At 36.1% G+C, this 16,678-nt stretch overlaps 4 protein-coding genes, 1 pseudogene and 1 gene segment (V, D, J or C); 4 read left to right on the top strand and 2 right to left on the bottom strand.

The window, feature by feature from the left end:
* Window positions 1-14,716, top strand: part of LOC111194226 (zinc finger protein 239-like) — a 457,259-nt gene extending 442,543 nt beyond the window's left edge. For all 5 annotated transcript variants that reach the window (XM_049482366.1, XM_049482367.1, XM_049482369.1 and 2 more), the window contains exon 2: window positions 13,057-14,716. In XM_049482366.1, coding sequence (XP_049338323.1) covers window positions 13,063-13,989 — 927 coding nt within the window. In that variant the 5' untranslated portion in view covers window positions 13,057-13,062 and the 3' untranslated portion in view covers window positions 13,990-14,716. The remainder of the gene's footprint in view (window positions 1-13,056) is intronic.
* Window positions 1-16,678, top strand: part of LOC103034342 (zinc finger protein 239) — a 196,325-nt gene that overhangs the window by 126,081 nt on the left and 53,566 nt on the right. The gene's annotated exons all lie outside the window — the stretch shown is intronic.
* The window catches only part of LOC103026187 (gastrula zinc finger protein XlCGF7.1), a 239,822-nt gene that overhangs the window by 179,229 nt on the left and 43,915 nt on the right, over window positions 1-16,678 (top strand). The window contains exon 1 of one of the 3 annotated variants that reach the window (XM_049482406.1): window positions 10,665-11,049. The exons of the other annotated variants lie outside the window; for them this stretch is intronic. The gene's annotated coding sequence lies outside the window, so the exon portion shown is untranslated. Of the gene's footprint in view, window positions 1-10,664; window positions 11,050-16,678 lie in introns of those variants that run through there. 3 annotated transcript variants of the gene reach the window in all.
* LOC125803861 (zinc finger protein 239-like) overlaps window positions 1-16,678 on the top strand; it is a 142,382-nt pseudogene that overhangs the window by 95,192 nt on the left and 30,512 nt on the right.
* Window positions 1-16,678, bottom strand: part of LOC103047357 (gastrula zinc finger protein XlCGF26.1) — a 311,263-nt gene that overhangs the window by 290,895 nt on the left and 3,690 nt on the right. The window lies entirely within an intron of this gene.
* On the bottom strand, window positions 3,481-4,164 carry LOC125803874 (T cell receptor alpha variable 14/delta variable 4-like). The segment is given in 2 exon segments: window positions 3,481-3,882; window positions 4,020-4,164. Coding segments are annotated over 2 exon segments (378 nt in total).

Genomic DNA, 16,678 nt, shown 5'->3' with positions numbered 1-16,678 from the left:
AAATTTAGACGATCAGGCTTAATCCCTGTCTGGGAATTTGACCCCATAATAACAGTCTTAAGATAGAGCCTTCTGGAATTCCATAACTTACCTTAGTATAATCGGAAGGTATATCATTTACCCTTGGTTACGATCGGTTAAGTATGATTTGAACCATGATAAGGCAGTTCCAGTTACACCGACCATGTTCTCTAGTCTTTCTAAAAGGAAAGTATGATCATTTGTATCAGAGTCTGCCATACCTGTCAAGTCTCCCTTTTTGGTGGGGAAACCACCGTATTTTACCCCTCTTTCCCGCCGCCCTCCTGTATTAGTACTTTCCCGTAAATTTCCCGTATTATACTGTAATTTTAAGAAAACATTCCTATGCCTCTCCAAACTGAAATGTAACCTTTAGCTTAGTGCCGACAACGGAAGCAACCCTGGAAAAACAAATCAGAGAGATGGACGGATGCAAGGAGAGCGGGGGCATTCCTGTCAAGAAAGTGTTAAAGTCTGCAAAGTCTGCATTAACTCTGTATAAATAACCAAATAAGTGAACATGAGAAACTAAAAAAATGTGTAATGAATTTTTTTTTTTCACAAGATAAGGAATGTGCATATAAATTTAAAACATGTAAAATGAATAAATGTCCATCAATTCCCTTTTGTGTTTTCATTTAGGCTGTATTATATGAATTACATATGTAGGACTGTCCCCAGCGTTTCAGTGTCAACAAAGGTATGCTTATCAGGTTCTGATAATCTAATTGTAGTTTGTAAGTGGTTCACAGGTGGTTATTTCTTGTAAACCTAAATCTTACAATGTAAGTGATAGGGAACCGCGGGCGGCGGAAAATTTCCCTTATTTCTAAATCCAAAACTTGACAGGTATGGAGTCTGCGCTCAGATCGAGAATTTTTCATAGATTTGTTTTTTTTTTAGCAGATTAGTTGTGGGGCCACAACCTTTTCTAAAATCTTAGAGATAAAGGGTAGGTGTAAAATTGGTCTATAGTAAGACAGTACACTAGGATCAAGATTTGGCTTCTTGATCAAAGATTTAATTACTGCTATGAGTCTACTATCATTAACAGCGGTTTAATTATATTATTATGTACTACCATATATATGGTACATGTTTTAGTAATTTTGTGGGAACTGCATCGAGTGTGCAGGTTGTGCTGTTTGAAGAGAAGGTCATTTTCTCTAGTTCCAGCTGTGAAGTGGGTTAAAGTCTTCAAACCTAACTTCAGTAACTGAGTTTTGTTCTATATCAGACCCACCAGATGACAGAGAGGATGTGTTATTTATGTGCTAACAGTTTTTTTCCCGAATTTTCAATTTTGCTATCGAAGAAGTCCATAAAAGCGTCGCTGGTGTGAATAGCTGGAACCTGCCTGGTTTTTAGTCAGCTTGGGAATAACACTAAAGAGAGCTCTAGGATTATTTTTTATTAATCTTATGAGAGGCCAGATACAGGAAGAGCAATAGAAATATCCACAATCATGAGACCTGTTGGTGACCTGTTAATTCTGAGTACTCGCTTCATCAGTAACTGTTGCAATCATGAGACAGGTCAGTTTATAACTATGAACCCACATGCAGCCCTCTGAATCCTGAAAACACTGAAAGCCATTTTAAACACTCTGTCTCATTAACTACTGATTCCTTTATTTTTTTTAATTGATTAAGCATGCAATGTGAACACTGCATATATAAATACATATTTATTGATTTTAAGATTCACCAAAAGATACATTTTACACTTTAAAAAAATATTAGTCTTTAAATGGATATTCTTCTGTATAATTTGAACAGATTTTTTTCCAATTAAATTTTAGCTTTCACTCTTTGGCTTTGTCCTTATGTAATGTAATGTTTTCAAATGTATTCTGTTAGCAGTGCACCGTATGTTCTCAGAAATGTTACTATTTATCAATAAAATAGCTGTAATATAGGCATGAAGTGTAAGGCATTTGTCTGTGTAATCCTTAGCTAGCTAGCTAACGCTAACAGGCTAGTTAGTGTCAGCCACTGGATCCTTTTTAAACTGGAAAAAAGTCTCTCTTCTCCACTGCAATCTGTGAAAACAGAGCAACAGAACTGTATCAGAAAGTTTAAATCATTTACTGATCTGATAATGATGAAAGAAATCTTCCATACCAATAATAACAGCAGTAAAAATCAGCAGATTTATCAACAAGTGTTTCATGATGGATTGAGTCTGAAAGACAGAATGAAGAAGAGTGAAGAAACAGACTGATGGAAAAGAACAGCACAGAGGAGGAGTTCATGCTCAGAACTACAGAAAATGAAGGAGCATGTAAAATTAGTGAAAAGGTAGCGCCCCCTTCTGGCTTTACAGAGTTTTACCTTAAACACAGTATTTCTGTACCTGCCATGTCCCATTATATACATTTAAAAATTTATATATTTATTAACCATTTATAGAATAAAATATTAACCATTTAGGAATTACACTGAACTGCACATACAGTTCAAGATTACAAGATTATTATTTTGTATTAATGCTGAAGAGTGGAGAGTTTTCTTCTGGAGATGTTCTGGGAGCTATTTACTGTAGCCCCTTAACTTTTGTTTTTGATACACTACATATTTTGCAAATTTTTCAACATATAAAGAATAAATAGGTCTTTAATGTTTATTGTAGGTACACTTCACTGTGAAAGTTACATTGTATGATTTTTTTCATAATTAATTAGCATTTTATTGCATGAATATTTGATACAGAAACCTTTGTTTGAAACTACAGAGGTCTGAGGTTTCCTGTAGTTCTTGGCAAAGTTTGCAAACCCTGCAGGGATTTTGGCCATGGGGAAGAGGTTAGAGTGTGACTGAGTGTGTGAACAGTTGTCGCCTATACAGGTAATGAGTTCAAACAGGTGCATTTAATACAAGTAATGAGTGCAAAATAGGAGGGCCAGGGTTGGTATGTAATCAAATACTTATTTCACGCAATATTATGCAAATTAATTATTTAAAAATTGTAGGTGGACAAACTTTCAAAATTGGTTTAACTACTGATTCTCCCCACTGTATGTTGTATTTTCTCAGTCTAATGATGCACCTTTTCTTTACCCTGCTCCTCTTTAGACACTATTTTTCAAGGGCAGCTACCAAAATTCAGATCCAGCACGTCAGCTATAGACCTCCAGCTGTCTGACTGATCATGCAATAATAAGGGGACAGGTCACAACTGTCCATCAAACTGCTGATTAGTAAATGTAAAAAAAAAAAAAAACTTCAATTATTAAATGCCAATTCAGTGAACTATTTTAAACCCCTTGAATTAAAGCTGAGGTTTTTAAAGGTATTTAAAGGTGATTTAATTTATTCTCAAATCCCTAATTAGGAATGTGAACATCTGCTCAACACTGCATTATAACCTTTTATTTAGTCAGGTTTGGTGTTAGTGGAATCTGTTCACTTTCAGAATTTAAATAGTATAATAATAATCGTACAAATGAGAACTGTCATAAAAGGTGTAATCACAAATGTAACATTATGGGAGATAAAAAGGCAGGAATTCTCCTGATAGAGTTTTAGTACAGTGTTTGGTGGGTTTCTGTCACTGTGGGCTGCAGAGCGCAGTAGTAGAGAGCAGAGTCTGATACTGCAGTAGAGGAGATGATCAGATCCACTTTCCTCTTTTCTTTTTGATGGTTGATGGATATTCTAGGAACTGGAGGTTGAGCTTTAGTAATGACCCCTGCATAGTCCAGTATGAGGAACTGGGGAGATGATCCTGAATACTGTCGGTACCAGTGAAGAGCGTAATTGGATCCAGATACAGTGTAGCTACAGGAGAGAGAAACATTCTGACCTTCAACAGCAAAAACAGCGTCTCTGCTAGGAGTGATGACGTCTTCAGCTCTGTTACCTACAAATAAAATCATAGAATTAATGATTAACCCATCATTCATAGATCTGTTAGCATGTAGCTAATGAACAGCATTAGGAAACTGTGTGTTAGTAGATGTTAGATCTTCATATTTTTATAATCTCTGAAATGTTTACCTGTAAGAGCAGAGAGCAGCAGTACAGTGAAAATGATCATGGTGGTGTAGCACACACTGGGAGAAGAACACACTGACTTTCAGCTCTTTAGTACACCAGCATGACAGTGTGCTGATCCTCTCTACTCTCTACACACACTTAGCTCCGCCCCCTCACTCAACACCTCATCACAATGTTCTGTTAGAATATTTTTTTTGTTATTTATAACAGATATAAATGATCAGTTTAGTTTGTACATACTGAGAATCACAACAGCTAATCCAACCGTGTAATTTTACAATGTAAATAAGACGAACTACATTAAGTATAAACTACACTTCATTAAACCAATAAAAAGGCAAACACCATCCTTTAAATCAATAGAATAACAGTTAGGGGCAGATTCACAAAGAGAGATTAACCCAAGTCTTAAATGTTACTTTTAATGGAAATTTACTACAAAAAGGAAAATTTAGACGATCAGGCTTAATCCCTGTCTGGGAATTTGACCCCATAATAACAGTCTTAAGATAGAGCCTTCTGGAATTCCATAACTTACCTTAGTATAATCGGAAGGTATATCATTTACCCTTGGTTACGATCGGTTAAGTATGATTTGAACCATGATAAGGCAGTTCCAGTTACACCGACCATGTTCTCTAGTCTTTCTAAAAGGAAAGTATGATCATTTGTATCAGAGTCTGCCATACCTGTCAAGTCTCCCTTTTTGGTGGGGAAACCACCGTATTTTACCCCTCTTTCCCGCCGCCCTCCTGTATTAGTACTTTCCCGTAAATTTCCCGTATTATACTGTAATTTTAAGAAAACATTCCTATGCCTCTCCAAACTGAAATGTAACCTTTAGCTTAGTGCCGACAACGGAAGCAACCCTGGAAAAACAAATCAGAGAGATGGACGGATGCAAGGAGAGCGGGGGCATTCCTGTCAAGAAAGTGTTAAAGTCTGCAAAGTCTGCATTAACTCTGTATAAATAACCAAATAAGTGAACATGAGAAACTAAAAAAATGTGGAATGAATTTTTTTTTTTCACAAGATAAGGAATGTGCATATAAATTTAAAACATGTAAAATGAATAAATGTCCATCAATTCCCTTTTGTGTTTTCATTTAGGCTGTATTATATGAATTACATATGTAGGACTGTCCCCAGCGTTTCAGTGTCAACAAAGGTATGCTTATCAGATTCTGATAATCTAATTGTAGTTTGTATGTGGTTCACAGGTTATTTTAGATTTCTTGTAAACCTAAATCTTATTTCTTGTAAACCTAAATAAGGGAAAAATTTCCCTTCTTTCTAAATCCAAAACTTGACAGGTATGGAGTCTGTGCTCAGATTGAGAATTTTTCATAGATCTGTTTTTTTTTTTTGCAGGTTAGTTGTTGGGCCACAACCTTTTCTAAAATGATAAAGGGTACGTGTGAAATAGGTCTATAGTAAGACAGTACACTAGTATCAAGATTTGGCTTCTTAATCAAAGATTTAATTACTGCTATGAGTCTACTATCATTAACAGCGGTTTAATTATATTATTATGTACTACCATATATATGGTACATGTTTTAGTAATTTTGTGGGAACTGCATCGAGTGTGCAGGTTGTGCTGTTTGAAGAGGAGATAATTTTCTTTAGTTCTAGCTGTGGATATTGGTTAAAGACTTCAAACCTAACTTCAGTAACTGAGTTTTGTTCTAGATCAGCCACACACACACCAAATGACAGAGAGGATGTGCTATTTATGTGCTATAATTTTTTTTCCTGAATGTTTATATATATATATATAGGTTTTTAGTCAGCTTGGGAATAACACTAAAGAGAGCTCTAGGATTATTTTTTATTAATCTTATGAGAGGCCAGATACAGGAAGACCAATAGAAATATCTACAATCATGAGACCTGTTGGTGACCTGTTAATTCTGAGTACTCGCTTCATCAGTAACTGTTGCAATCATGAGACAGGTCAGTTTATAACTATGAACCCACATGCAGCCCTCTGAATCCTGAAAACACTGAAAGCCATTTTAAACACTCTGTCTCATTCATTACTGATTCCTTTATTTTTTTAATTGATTAAGCATGCAATGTGAACACTGCATATATAAATACATATTTATTGATTTTAAGATTCACCAAAAGATACATTTTACACTTTAAAAAAATATTAGTCTTTAAATGGATATTCTGTATAATTTGAACAGAATTTTTCTGATTAAGTTTGAGCTTTCACTCTTTGGCTTTGTCCTTATGTAATGTAATGTTTTCAAATGTATTCTGTTAGCAGGGCATCCTATGTTCTCAGAAATGTTACTATTTATCAATAAAATAGCTGTAATACAACCCCTGGCAAAAAGTATGGAATCACCAGTCTTGGATGAGCACTCCTTCAGACATTTCATTCTGTAAAACAAACTCTGATCAAAAACATGATACAAAAATAAGGTCATTCCAAAGTACAACTTGTTGGCTTTCAGGAACACTCAAAGAAATGAAGAAAAAACATTGTGGAAGTCAGTGAATGTTACTTTTATTGACCAACCACAGGGAAAAAAATATGGAATCACTCAATTCTGAGGAAAAAAGTATGGAATCACTCAAATTGAAGGTAGAAAATAAGGACACACCCAGTCAATTTCCTTTCCCTAAATGGACACCTGCCTCAGATTAGATCTGCTCGTTAGTCTGCAGTTAAAAACACCTGCAGTCATGACACCTTGGAGGGCTGCTGGACGAATTAGAGTGGCAAGAACCATGGCTCCAACAAGAGAAATGTCTCTTGAAACAAAAGAGAGGATTGTGAAACTTCTTGAAGAAGGTAACTCTTCACGCATGGTGGGCTGTTCACAGTCAGCTGTATCCAAGATATGGACTAAATACAAACAGCATGGAATGGTTGTTAAAGCCAAGCGTACTGGTAGACCAAGAAAGACATCAAAGCGTCAAGACAAGCAACTTAAGGCCATTTGTCTTGAAAACCGAAAAAGTACAACTAAACAGATGAAGCATAAATGGAGCCAATGTATGTGACCGAACCGTAAGAAATCGCCTAAAGGAAATGGGATTTCAATACAGGAAAGCTAAAAGAAAACCATCATTGACACCTAAACATAAAAGAACAAGACTGCAGTGGGCTAAGGAGAGGCAATCATGGACTGTGGATGACTGGATGAAAGTTATCTTCAGTGATGAGTCAAGAATCTGCATTGGACAAGGTGATGATGCTGGAACTTTTGTTTGGTGCCGTTCCAGTGAGATTTATGAATAGGCCTGCCTGAAGAAAACAACCAAATTTCCACAGTCCTTGATGATATGGGGCTGCATGTCAGGCAAAGGCAATGGGGAGATGACTGTGGTTAATTCTTCTATCAATGCACAAGTTTACATTGACATTTTGGACAGTTTTCTCATCCCTTCAATTGAACAGATGTTTGGAGATAATGAAATAATTTTCCAAGATGACAATGCATCGTGCCATAGGGCAAAAACAGTGAAGGCATTCCTTGGAGAAAGACACATTCAGTTGATGTCATGGCCTGCAAATAGTCCAGATCTCAACCCAATTGAAAACCTGTGGTGGAAATTGAAAAAAATGGTCCACAAGAAGGCTCCGACCTGCAAAGCTGATCTGGCAACTGCTATCAAAGAGAGTTGGCACCAAATTGATGCAGAATACTGTTTGTCACTCAAGTCCATGCCTCAGAGACTGAAAGCCGTTATAAAAGCCAAAGGTGGTGCAACTAAATACTAGTGATGTATTTTGAATCATCTTTTGTTTATCTGTTTTTCATGATTCCATACTTTTTTCCTCAGAATTGAGTGATTCCATATTTTTTTCCCTGTGGTTGGTCAATAAAAGTAACATTCACTGACTTCCACAATGTTTTTTCTTCATTTCTTTGAGTGTTCCTGAAAGCCAACAAGTTGCACTTTGGAGTGACCTTATTTTTGTATCATGTTTTTGATCAGAGTTTGTTTTACAGAATAAAATGTCTGAAGAAGTGCTCATCCAAGACTGGTGATTCCATACTTTTTGCCAGGGGTTGTATAGGCATGAAGTGTATAGCCCTTTGTCTCTGTAATCCTTAGCTAGCTAGCTAACGCTAACAGGCTAGTTAGTGTCAGGCACTGGATCCTTTTTAAACTGAGAGAAAAAAAAATTTTTTTAGGTGAACAATTTCTAACTTGATGGTCAGATCAGTACTACATTTTCTTTATACAATTTTTAAGGTGATTGTCTTATGTTGAGAGCTATAGGTAGCATTTTGTTGGCTGATAGTTGGCCACAAACACTTGTGGTGTGTGACTGAACTGACATGCGTTTATAAGATTTTGTCAGACCTTGTAAAAAAAATTAAGCCCAACAGTGTAAAATTATTAAAAAATTATTTGTATTTATGCGTTGAAGTTTATATGCTTGTTGTATTTAGTTACAGTACAAACTTTAATATCAGACAAATTTAAAAATTACTTTTTTAATGATTTTATTTATTAAGGGAAAAAACTATCCAAACCTATCTTGCCCTTTGTGAAAAAGTGTGATAGACGCTGCCCCTGCCATACCTTTACGGCAGGATCTGCAAGGATCCAGATGCTACGGACTTGGGCTTATGAGGGGACCTTCGCCAAAGACTTTATAACTTGCATGCTAATTGATATAACACAACCTATCCTGTTTTCATTTTTTTTTTTATGTACAATTGTCTCTGCAGTCTTCCTGCTAAAACACACATTTCCAGCATAATCTGTATCCATTCTTAAATACATTTGCATTTATTGTTTATTATCATCACCTGCACCTTACCACATCCAGTCATTACATAAAGAGTAAAATAACAGATAAGCGGTGTGGTCTGGATATTACTGTGATCTGCTTGTGTTGAAAGCAAACAGAATGTTTATTAGTTTTTGTAAAGCTTCTTAGAGACTTTACTGGATTGCATCTTGTAGTGCAGCCTCTCTATTTCTGTTCATGAAATATTTTGTGGATAGTAGCCTCTCCTGAAGGCTGTTTCTGATCGGTTTCATTTTGTTGGAATTTAATTGATTTTATTTGGAAATGAAAATCTTAATACTACAAAATATTAAATACCACCACCATTAATAAAAAGATATGTGCAATGATTCATACATAACAAAAGAACAGACCTTATTCAAGAATTAGGTCTATCATAATATAGCCTAAAGTAAACAAAAGTGCAAATATCTTCAGTAAATAACAACAAATAAGTACAAATAACTGCACAATAAAAATTACTTAACAAAGGGACTTTATTTTTTACAAGCACCAGCTGTTAGAGGTCCTACAGGGGCACACAAACGGCCTTGCCCTATAGTATTTATAGTGCGTTAAGTGGATAAACTAAAGTAACAGACAATTGGTAATTAAGTTTTCTAAACATTACGTTCTGGGCTCAGATTTTTGATTTCACCATACCCATCACTGACTGAAACACAGCTGTTTTTATAGTGAGTGTGTTCCAGTTTAGTCTAGTGTGGAAGCTGAAGGTGAAGAAGCCGAAGAGAAACAGCGCCCCCTCCTGAAATATAAGTGTTCCTACAGTGTTTCTATATTTCACAGGAAAAGTTTTAGTACAGTGTTTGGTGGGTTTCTGTTACTGTGGGCACCAGAGCGCAGTAGTAGAGAGCAGAGTCTGATACTGCAGTTCTAGATATGTTCAGATCCACTTGTTTCTGTTGTTTGTCAGCTTTTGCTGTCAGACGGAGAGTAGAATTAGATGCTCCCTGAGCCTCAGTGAGGAAAATGAGGAATTCTGGTTCTGATCCAGGATACTGACGGTACCACTGCAGGTTGTTTATGTTAACTGCAGTGTACTTACAGGAGAGAGTCACATCTGCTCCCTCCAAAACTCGCTTTTCACTGAAGAGTGGCTGTATTCCATCAGCAGCACTGATTTCTAAAAAAAAAAAAAAAAAACATATTTTATTGATAAATATTAAGATAAATGCATTTATTGTTTTTGCAATCAGAATTGATTGTATTTACAGAATTTTTAATTTTAAAGTATAAAAAGATTTTTAAAATTCTTAATGACGAGATAAACTCCTCACCCTCAGTCAGAGTAAAGATGAGCAGAACACAGAGCAGCATCCTGCCTGAAGCTCAGAGACTGAATGAATACGAGAGTTCCTCTTCAAGAAGCCCAAGTTATTCTGACTCAGACTCTCAGTTCAGTTAGCTAGCTGTGTAAAGAGGACAACAGATTTGAACAGAAGATTATAAAGATTGGTAAAACAGATCAAGGGCTCTGCTGCTAAACCTGTATAACGTTTAAAAAAAAAAGAATTATAAAAATGTAACAATATAAGCAGAGGTTATACTAGCTGTTGTATTTAAATAATGGAGGTAGAATTACAGTATTTTGGTAAAAAAAAAAAAAACGTGATTGAAAGTTGTCTGTTTTGCCATTGAAACCTACGGGGATGGGTGGGGTTACACAGCTTTCTGAAACCGAACAGCAGGGGGCGCCCGATCTGTGGTGGCTTCACTTTTGAGAGACGATGCTCTGTCCAGCGATACACAGTCTATGAGTTGAACGATTTCTTGAACTTGATGTTGGTCAGATCAGTAACTACAGCCAGCATGTACTGTACAATTGTTTTCTTTACATAGATTTAAAGATGATGGAAGGGCTGCTGGACTTTTATTTTGACAGCTGGTTGTCGGATGTAGTGACAGTGACTGCTGAGCGGAACCTTTAGTTTAGAAACACAGCAGCAGACTGTTGGAGGTTAAGGTGGATTCAGGGCTGTTTATTGTATTGAATCAGATCAAGTAACAGAGTCATTGTGATGTATTGATTGGACATGTTCTAATAGTTTCAGCGCTTTGGACAGATGTTTGCTGTGGTTTAAAATGAAGACTGGATTCTCTGTAGGTGAATATGGAAGGGTGGTTAGAGTTTCCCCCGGTCTCCAGTAAAGTGGAGCAGCAGAAGATCCAGCTCTGATCAGCAGCTCCACACCTCTGTACTCAGACTGCTCTGCTGGAGGATCACCATCAGCTCACCTGCTGCAGGTATGGAGATGTTCCACTCTTCACCTTCACACTGCTCTACATTTACTCTTAGACACACAGAAACACATTCAGAAGGAGCAGCATTTAACATCACACACAAGCAGCTTCATCCAGGAGCTGGAGGATCATCTTCTCCTAGTTATCTCTGATCAACACTTTCATTCTGCTTTATTTAAGATGGACAGGAGATTTAGGGGCTACTTATAAACCCTGATTTGTAATTTTCTTCTTGGGTGGGTTAAAGTGTTAAAATGTGCTGCTGTTGTTTATAAACATTTTTATGCTAACTGTAGAGATATCTCCTTTATGGTTACATGTTTCTCCAGATCAGAGTCTATTTGTGTGCATAAAATATGTCTTTGTGATCCGTTATAAAACTTTGTGTAAAAAGATGATGTGATTTTTAGCATGTAGATATAGAGTCCATTGCAAAAATATTGGAACAGTGAGGCCAATCCCTTTATTTCTGTTGTAGACTGAAGACATTTGGGTGTGACATTAAAAGATGAACATGAGATGAAAGATCAACATTTCAGTTTTTAGATCAGCATTTTCTATTTTAGTCTTTTCACTCTAGACTCTAGGATCTTGATTTCTAACTGAAACACAGAATTTACCTATCATTTAAAAACAGAACTTTGGATCAGTGAGCACCAGTCCAGTTTCTCTCCTTATTCTCCTTGGACCAATTTAGACACTTCTGATACTTTGGTTGAAAATGGGGACTGATAGGACTGCTTCCCAGTGAGAACTTAGTGAAAGCACAAGTATACTGTAAAGAAGAGCAATTAAAAGATATGTCATATAAAAGTACATGTAGAAAATCTAGTCCTTATTGCCTACTAGTGATAAAGTGATAAATGTTAGCATTATTAAACATCAGAGTGCATAAAACACTTTAACACTCATGCACTCAAAGCCTTTCTCCTATAGAAAGTGCTAAAGAACTTAAATACATATTAGTTGGTAGTAAGGCCATGTCTTCTGCAGTGTAGCTTAGAGCATACTAGGTAGAAGCATTCTTTCAACTTTTATTGGCTTGTACAAGCCTCTGGGGTTTATACTTCATATGACCATTTGAGGAAATCTGAGGTTAAACACCTGTCTGTTGAAAAAAAAAATAGAATTCCTTATTACTAACCGGATAAGAAACACTGTATAAATCATAGATTCACCACTGAAGACTCAAATTCTTATGGTGCACAGGAATTGGGGTTTGAGCACAGATGACCCAGTAAAGCAAAGAGGGTTTTGATTTTGTCGAGATACTAAAGTACATTCACAAATTACAGCGTATATGACTGAGCCAGTTCCTTTTTCAAAAAATCATATTATAAAGTAAACAGCAGATGAGCTAACTCAAGCCAACATCAGGATCATCAATGTCAACTTTTGCAAGAAGAGATAATTTGCATTTTTAAAATAAAGCTATATTGAACCACAGAAGCCTAAGTCCAGCAAAAACATTCAGCGGTAAGATCTGATGTTCTGTCCATTTACGTGTTTTCTGCAGGGAGTGATGAAGAAAGCAAAAAAAGCCAAACATGTTTAACTAACTTTGATTATTACTACTGTAGATCCTCTGTTCACAAACATTGCTGTAATTGAATTTATGCCATGGATTGAGAACTCAAGAGGAGCTCCCAGCATGCTCAACTGACCCCACGTTTTTGGGATTATTTAGGAGGTTTTGTGTGTGTTCAGTTTAGTTGTGGCGGTTGCACTGGTAAACTGATATTCACCCTCAAGATATACTTTCCTGGGGTAAAGGGTGGATAAGAGTCTCTGTGGGCTTTGTTCTATAAGCCATAAGGTAACTCAGAGAATCCCCCCCCCTTGACCCTGATATTGACAATGGTTGGATGGATGGATGTTAACTGTCTCTATGAAATCTTTCTTCTTCAAAATAAATTTCTCGATTCAATTGTTTCCATTTCCCATCCCTAACTTGAAATTTCTGGAATTTTTTATTGAGCTTATGTTTTCTTTTTGTGTTGTTTCTTTCAGAACTGTATGCTGTCCTGTTCTTTCCTGTTCCTTCCTGGTCCCAATGTTGATTTTGCTATGCTGAATGAAGGGGAGAACATGACATCCAGAGAAATCTTCAGTATTCAGCAAACACCCTCTCCTACACCTCCCAAAAAACTGCAGAAAGGTACAGGAAAGAAGAAAACTCACCCCTGCTCAGACTGTGGAAAGAGTTTTACTACACTGCGGGATCTCAGAACACACCAGCTCATTCATACTGGAGAGAAACCGTTTCACTGCTCAGACTGTGAGAAGAGCTTTACTACTCAAAGTAATCTCAGAACACACCAGCGCATTCACACTGGAGAGAAACGATTTCACTGCTCAGACTGTGGAATGAATTTTAATCAACAGAATAGTCTCCAGCGACATCAGCGCATTCACACTGGAGAGAAACCGTATCAGTGCTCCGAGTGTGGGATGAATTTTAATCAACAGAGTAATCTAAAAAAACACCAGCACATTCACACTGGAGTAAAACCATATTGCTGCTCAGAGTGTGGGAAGAGCTTTACTTATCAAAGTAGTCTCCAACAACACCAGCACATTCACACTGGCGAGAAACCGTATCAGTGTTCAGAGTGTGAGAAAAGTTTTAATAATCAGAGTAATTTCAAAAAACACCTGCTCATTCACACTGGAGAAAAACCATATCAGTGTTCAGACTGTGGGAAGAGTTTTAATAATCAGAGTGGTCTCCGAACACATCAGCGCATTCACACTGGAGAGAAACTCTTTCACTGCTCAGAGTGTGGGAAGGGTTTTATTAAACAGAGAAACCTTCAACAACACCAGCTTATTCACACTGGAGAGAAACCGTATTACTGCTCAGAGTGTGCAGTGAGTTTCAGGTATTTACAATCATTCAAGAAACACAAGTGCATTAAGAGCAGCCTTGGAAATGGAAAGTGACAATATGTGTACCCCCCAATATACATGCCAAATATCTTAAAACAGGAACTATTATTGTGTCCAATGAGTGTTGCCGTATTCCATTTTAATAGGGAACTTACTGTTGTGCCTATAAGACGTTTTATGTTCACATTTATAGTTAGTAGGACAATAATCATGATTGTGGGGCGGTAAAAATGGGAGCTCTGTAGGATAGGAAAGTGAACTGTTGTGGTAAACAGCCCTGTTTTATTATTTAAGTAACACTTCTACAGTGATTTGTGTATGTGTTCCTTATGTCTGAATGGTTTGTATAGTAAACAGACGACCCATTTGGAAATGCTGCTGTGCATGCAAACTCTTAGCAGGAGGATTTTTCTGCTGAGAAGTGGTCTAATGTTTTATAAATGATCTCCAGGCTGCAGATAATATAGCTACTCTATAGCTATAGAGATTTTATTTACTCCTCCCATCTCAACTGAATATTTCTAAAACTGAATCTCAGCAGTTCATTAGGGAATTATGTGAACATTTTTATTTTTACATTTCATTCAGTTGCATGAAGAAACTGTGGAGATATTTTTTCTCTTTGGAGATCTGAAATGAACATTTACTTTATTTTCTCTGCTACCTAACTGAACTCTTACTGATGAGCCCCCCCCACTCCCACTCCACTACTGAAAGTAAACAAGTAACACTGTATATTGTCTTTCTTGTCTGTCTTGAATAAAAAATGGTTAAATTAATACATTGCTTAATTTTTCATGACTGTTATACGGCAAGCTGTTTATTCCTTGATGGTTTAAATTAAAGCATAGAATCTTTTGATTTGATTTGTGATACAGTACAGGCCAAAAGTTTGGACACACATTCTCATTCAATGCGTTTTCTTTATTTTTTCATGACTGTTTACATTGTAGATTCTCACTGAAGGCATCAAAACTATGAATGAACATGTGGAGTTTTATGTACTTAACAAAAAAATGAGCTGTCCTCCACAGTCACCGCACCTGAACCCAATCCAGATGGTTTGGGGCGAGCTGGACCGCAGAGTGAAGGCAAAGGGGCAACAAGTGCTAATAAACACCTCTGGGAACTCCTTCAATGCCAAGAGTGTGCAAAGCAGTAATCAGAGCAAAGTGTGGCTATTTTTAAGAAACTAGAATATCTTTTTTTTATTATTAAGTTATTTAACCTTTTTTTGTTAAGTACAACTCCACGTGTTCATTCATAGTTTTGATGCCTTCAGTGAGAATCTACAATGTAAATAGTCATGAGAATAAAGAAAACGCATTGAAAAAGAGAAGGTGTATCCAAACTTTTAGCCTGTACTGTACATATTTGAGTTCCTGTGTTTTCATGAGTTTGGTCAGTCTGTGTACTTCTGATTATTGATTTCACCAACTCAAAACCTGTTGTTGGACAGTGATGGCTGCAGCACTCTGAGGTTTAACATGTTTTATGATCTATTTAAAAAGTTTTTTTTACATTTTGACTTCAGAGATTGAGGCATGACTGCTTTCTTGATCATACATTTATACAACCTGCAGTTACTGAGGTGGAGAATACACTACTTCTGTAGCACAGTATTTTAACAGTGATGTTCTACATAAAGTGGGCAAGGAGTTACGCCAAACTGATGTGTATTACGTTTCTCAGGTTCTTTTGTCCTAAGCTTCTAGTAAACATGTCTTAAGGGACACAACAATTAAAGGTTGTTGTCACATTCTAAACTTAAAGATTCTCCACACATTAATGTCAAATAATATCACTTTATTCCATAATAAACTACATACAACTCCTAGGAGACAGACTTGCTAATTTGAGTAGATGATGACAGATATTCAGCAGTTATCTAGCTGGCTATTTGTCCTCCAACTATGACTACTCTATATAATCTACAGCGCTAGAAAAATTAAGAGGACACTTCAGTTTCTGTGATTTTGCCATTTATAGGTATATGTTTAAGTAAAAAAAAACATTGTTTTATTCTATAAACCACAGACAACATTTCTTCCAAATTCCAAATAAAAATATTTTCATTTAGAGCATTTATTTGCAGAAAATGAGAAATGGCTTAAATAAAAATTATTTGTTTTTTTTTAATCAGTTTTCATGTTTCTTGGCAAGTTCTCCTCCACCAGTCTTACACACTGCTTCTGGATGACTTTATGCCACTTCTGGTGCAAAAAAGCAAACAGTTCAGCTTGGTTTGATGGCTTGTGGTCATCCATCTTCCTCTTGATTATATTCCAGAGGTTTTTAATTTGGTAAAATCAAAGAAACTCATCATTTTTAAGTGGACTTTTTTTATGTCACTTTGTCAAATTTTACGTGAATTCTCAGCATATAATAACTTTATTTTCAAAGTAGTACAACTTTATTAAAAATAATTCTAAACTTATACTCACAATATTTATAATTTATTTCAAAGTATAGTTTATTTGAAGTAACTTTTGTCAAAGTAAGACTTTTTTCTTAAAACATTACAACTTTTCTTAAAATATTCCTACTTTCTTAATGAAAAATTGCAATACTTTGAGAATAGTCAAAATATTTTTTTAAAAGGTGTAAATTGTTTCTTAAAATATTAAGATTTTATTTCTAAACTACTATGAAGATTTTTAAAAAATATTGTGACTTTATTTTGACCATTTTATGATTGTTCTCAACATATTGCTACATTTTCACTCAAAGTATTACTTTGTGC

The sequence above is a fragment of the Astyanax mexicanus genome, chromosome 8 (genome assembly GCF_023375975.1).
Source record: "Astyanax mexicanus isolate ESR-SI-001 chromosome 8, AstMex3_surface, whole genome shotgun sequence".
Lineage (NCBI taxonomy): Eukaryota > Metazoa > Chordata > Actinopteri > Characiformes > Acestrorhamphidae > Astyanax > Astyanax mexicanus.
The sequence above is the reverse complement of the archived record's forward strand: the minus strand, read 5'-3'. Positions and strand labels throughout refer to the sequence as shown.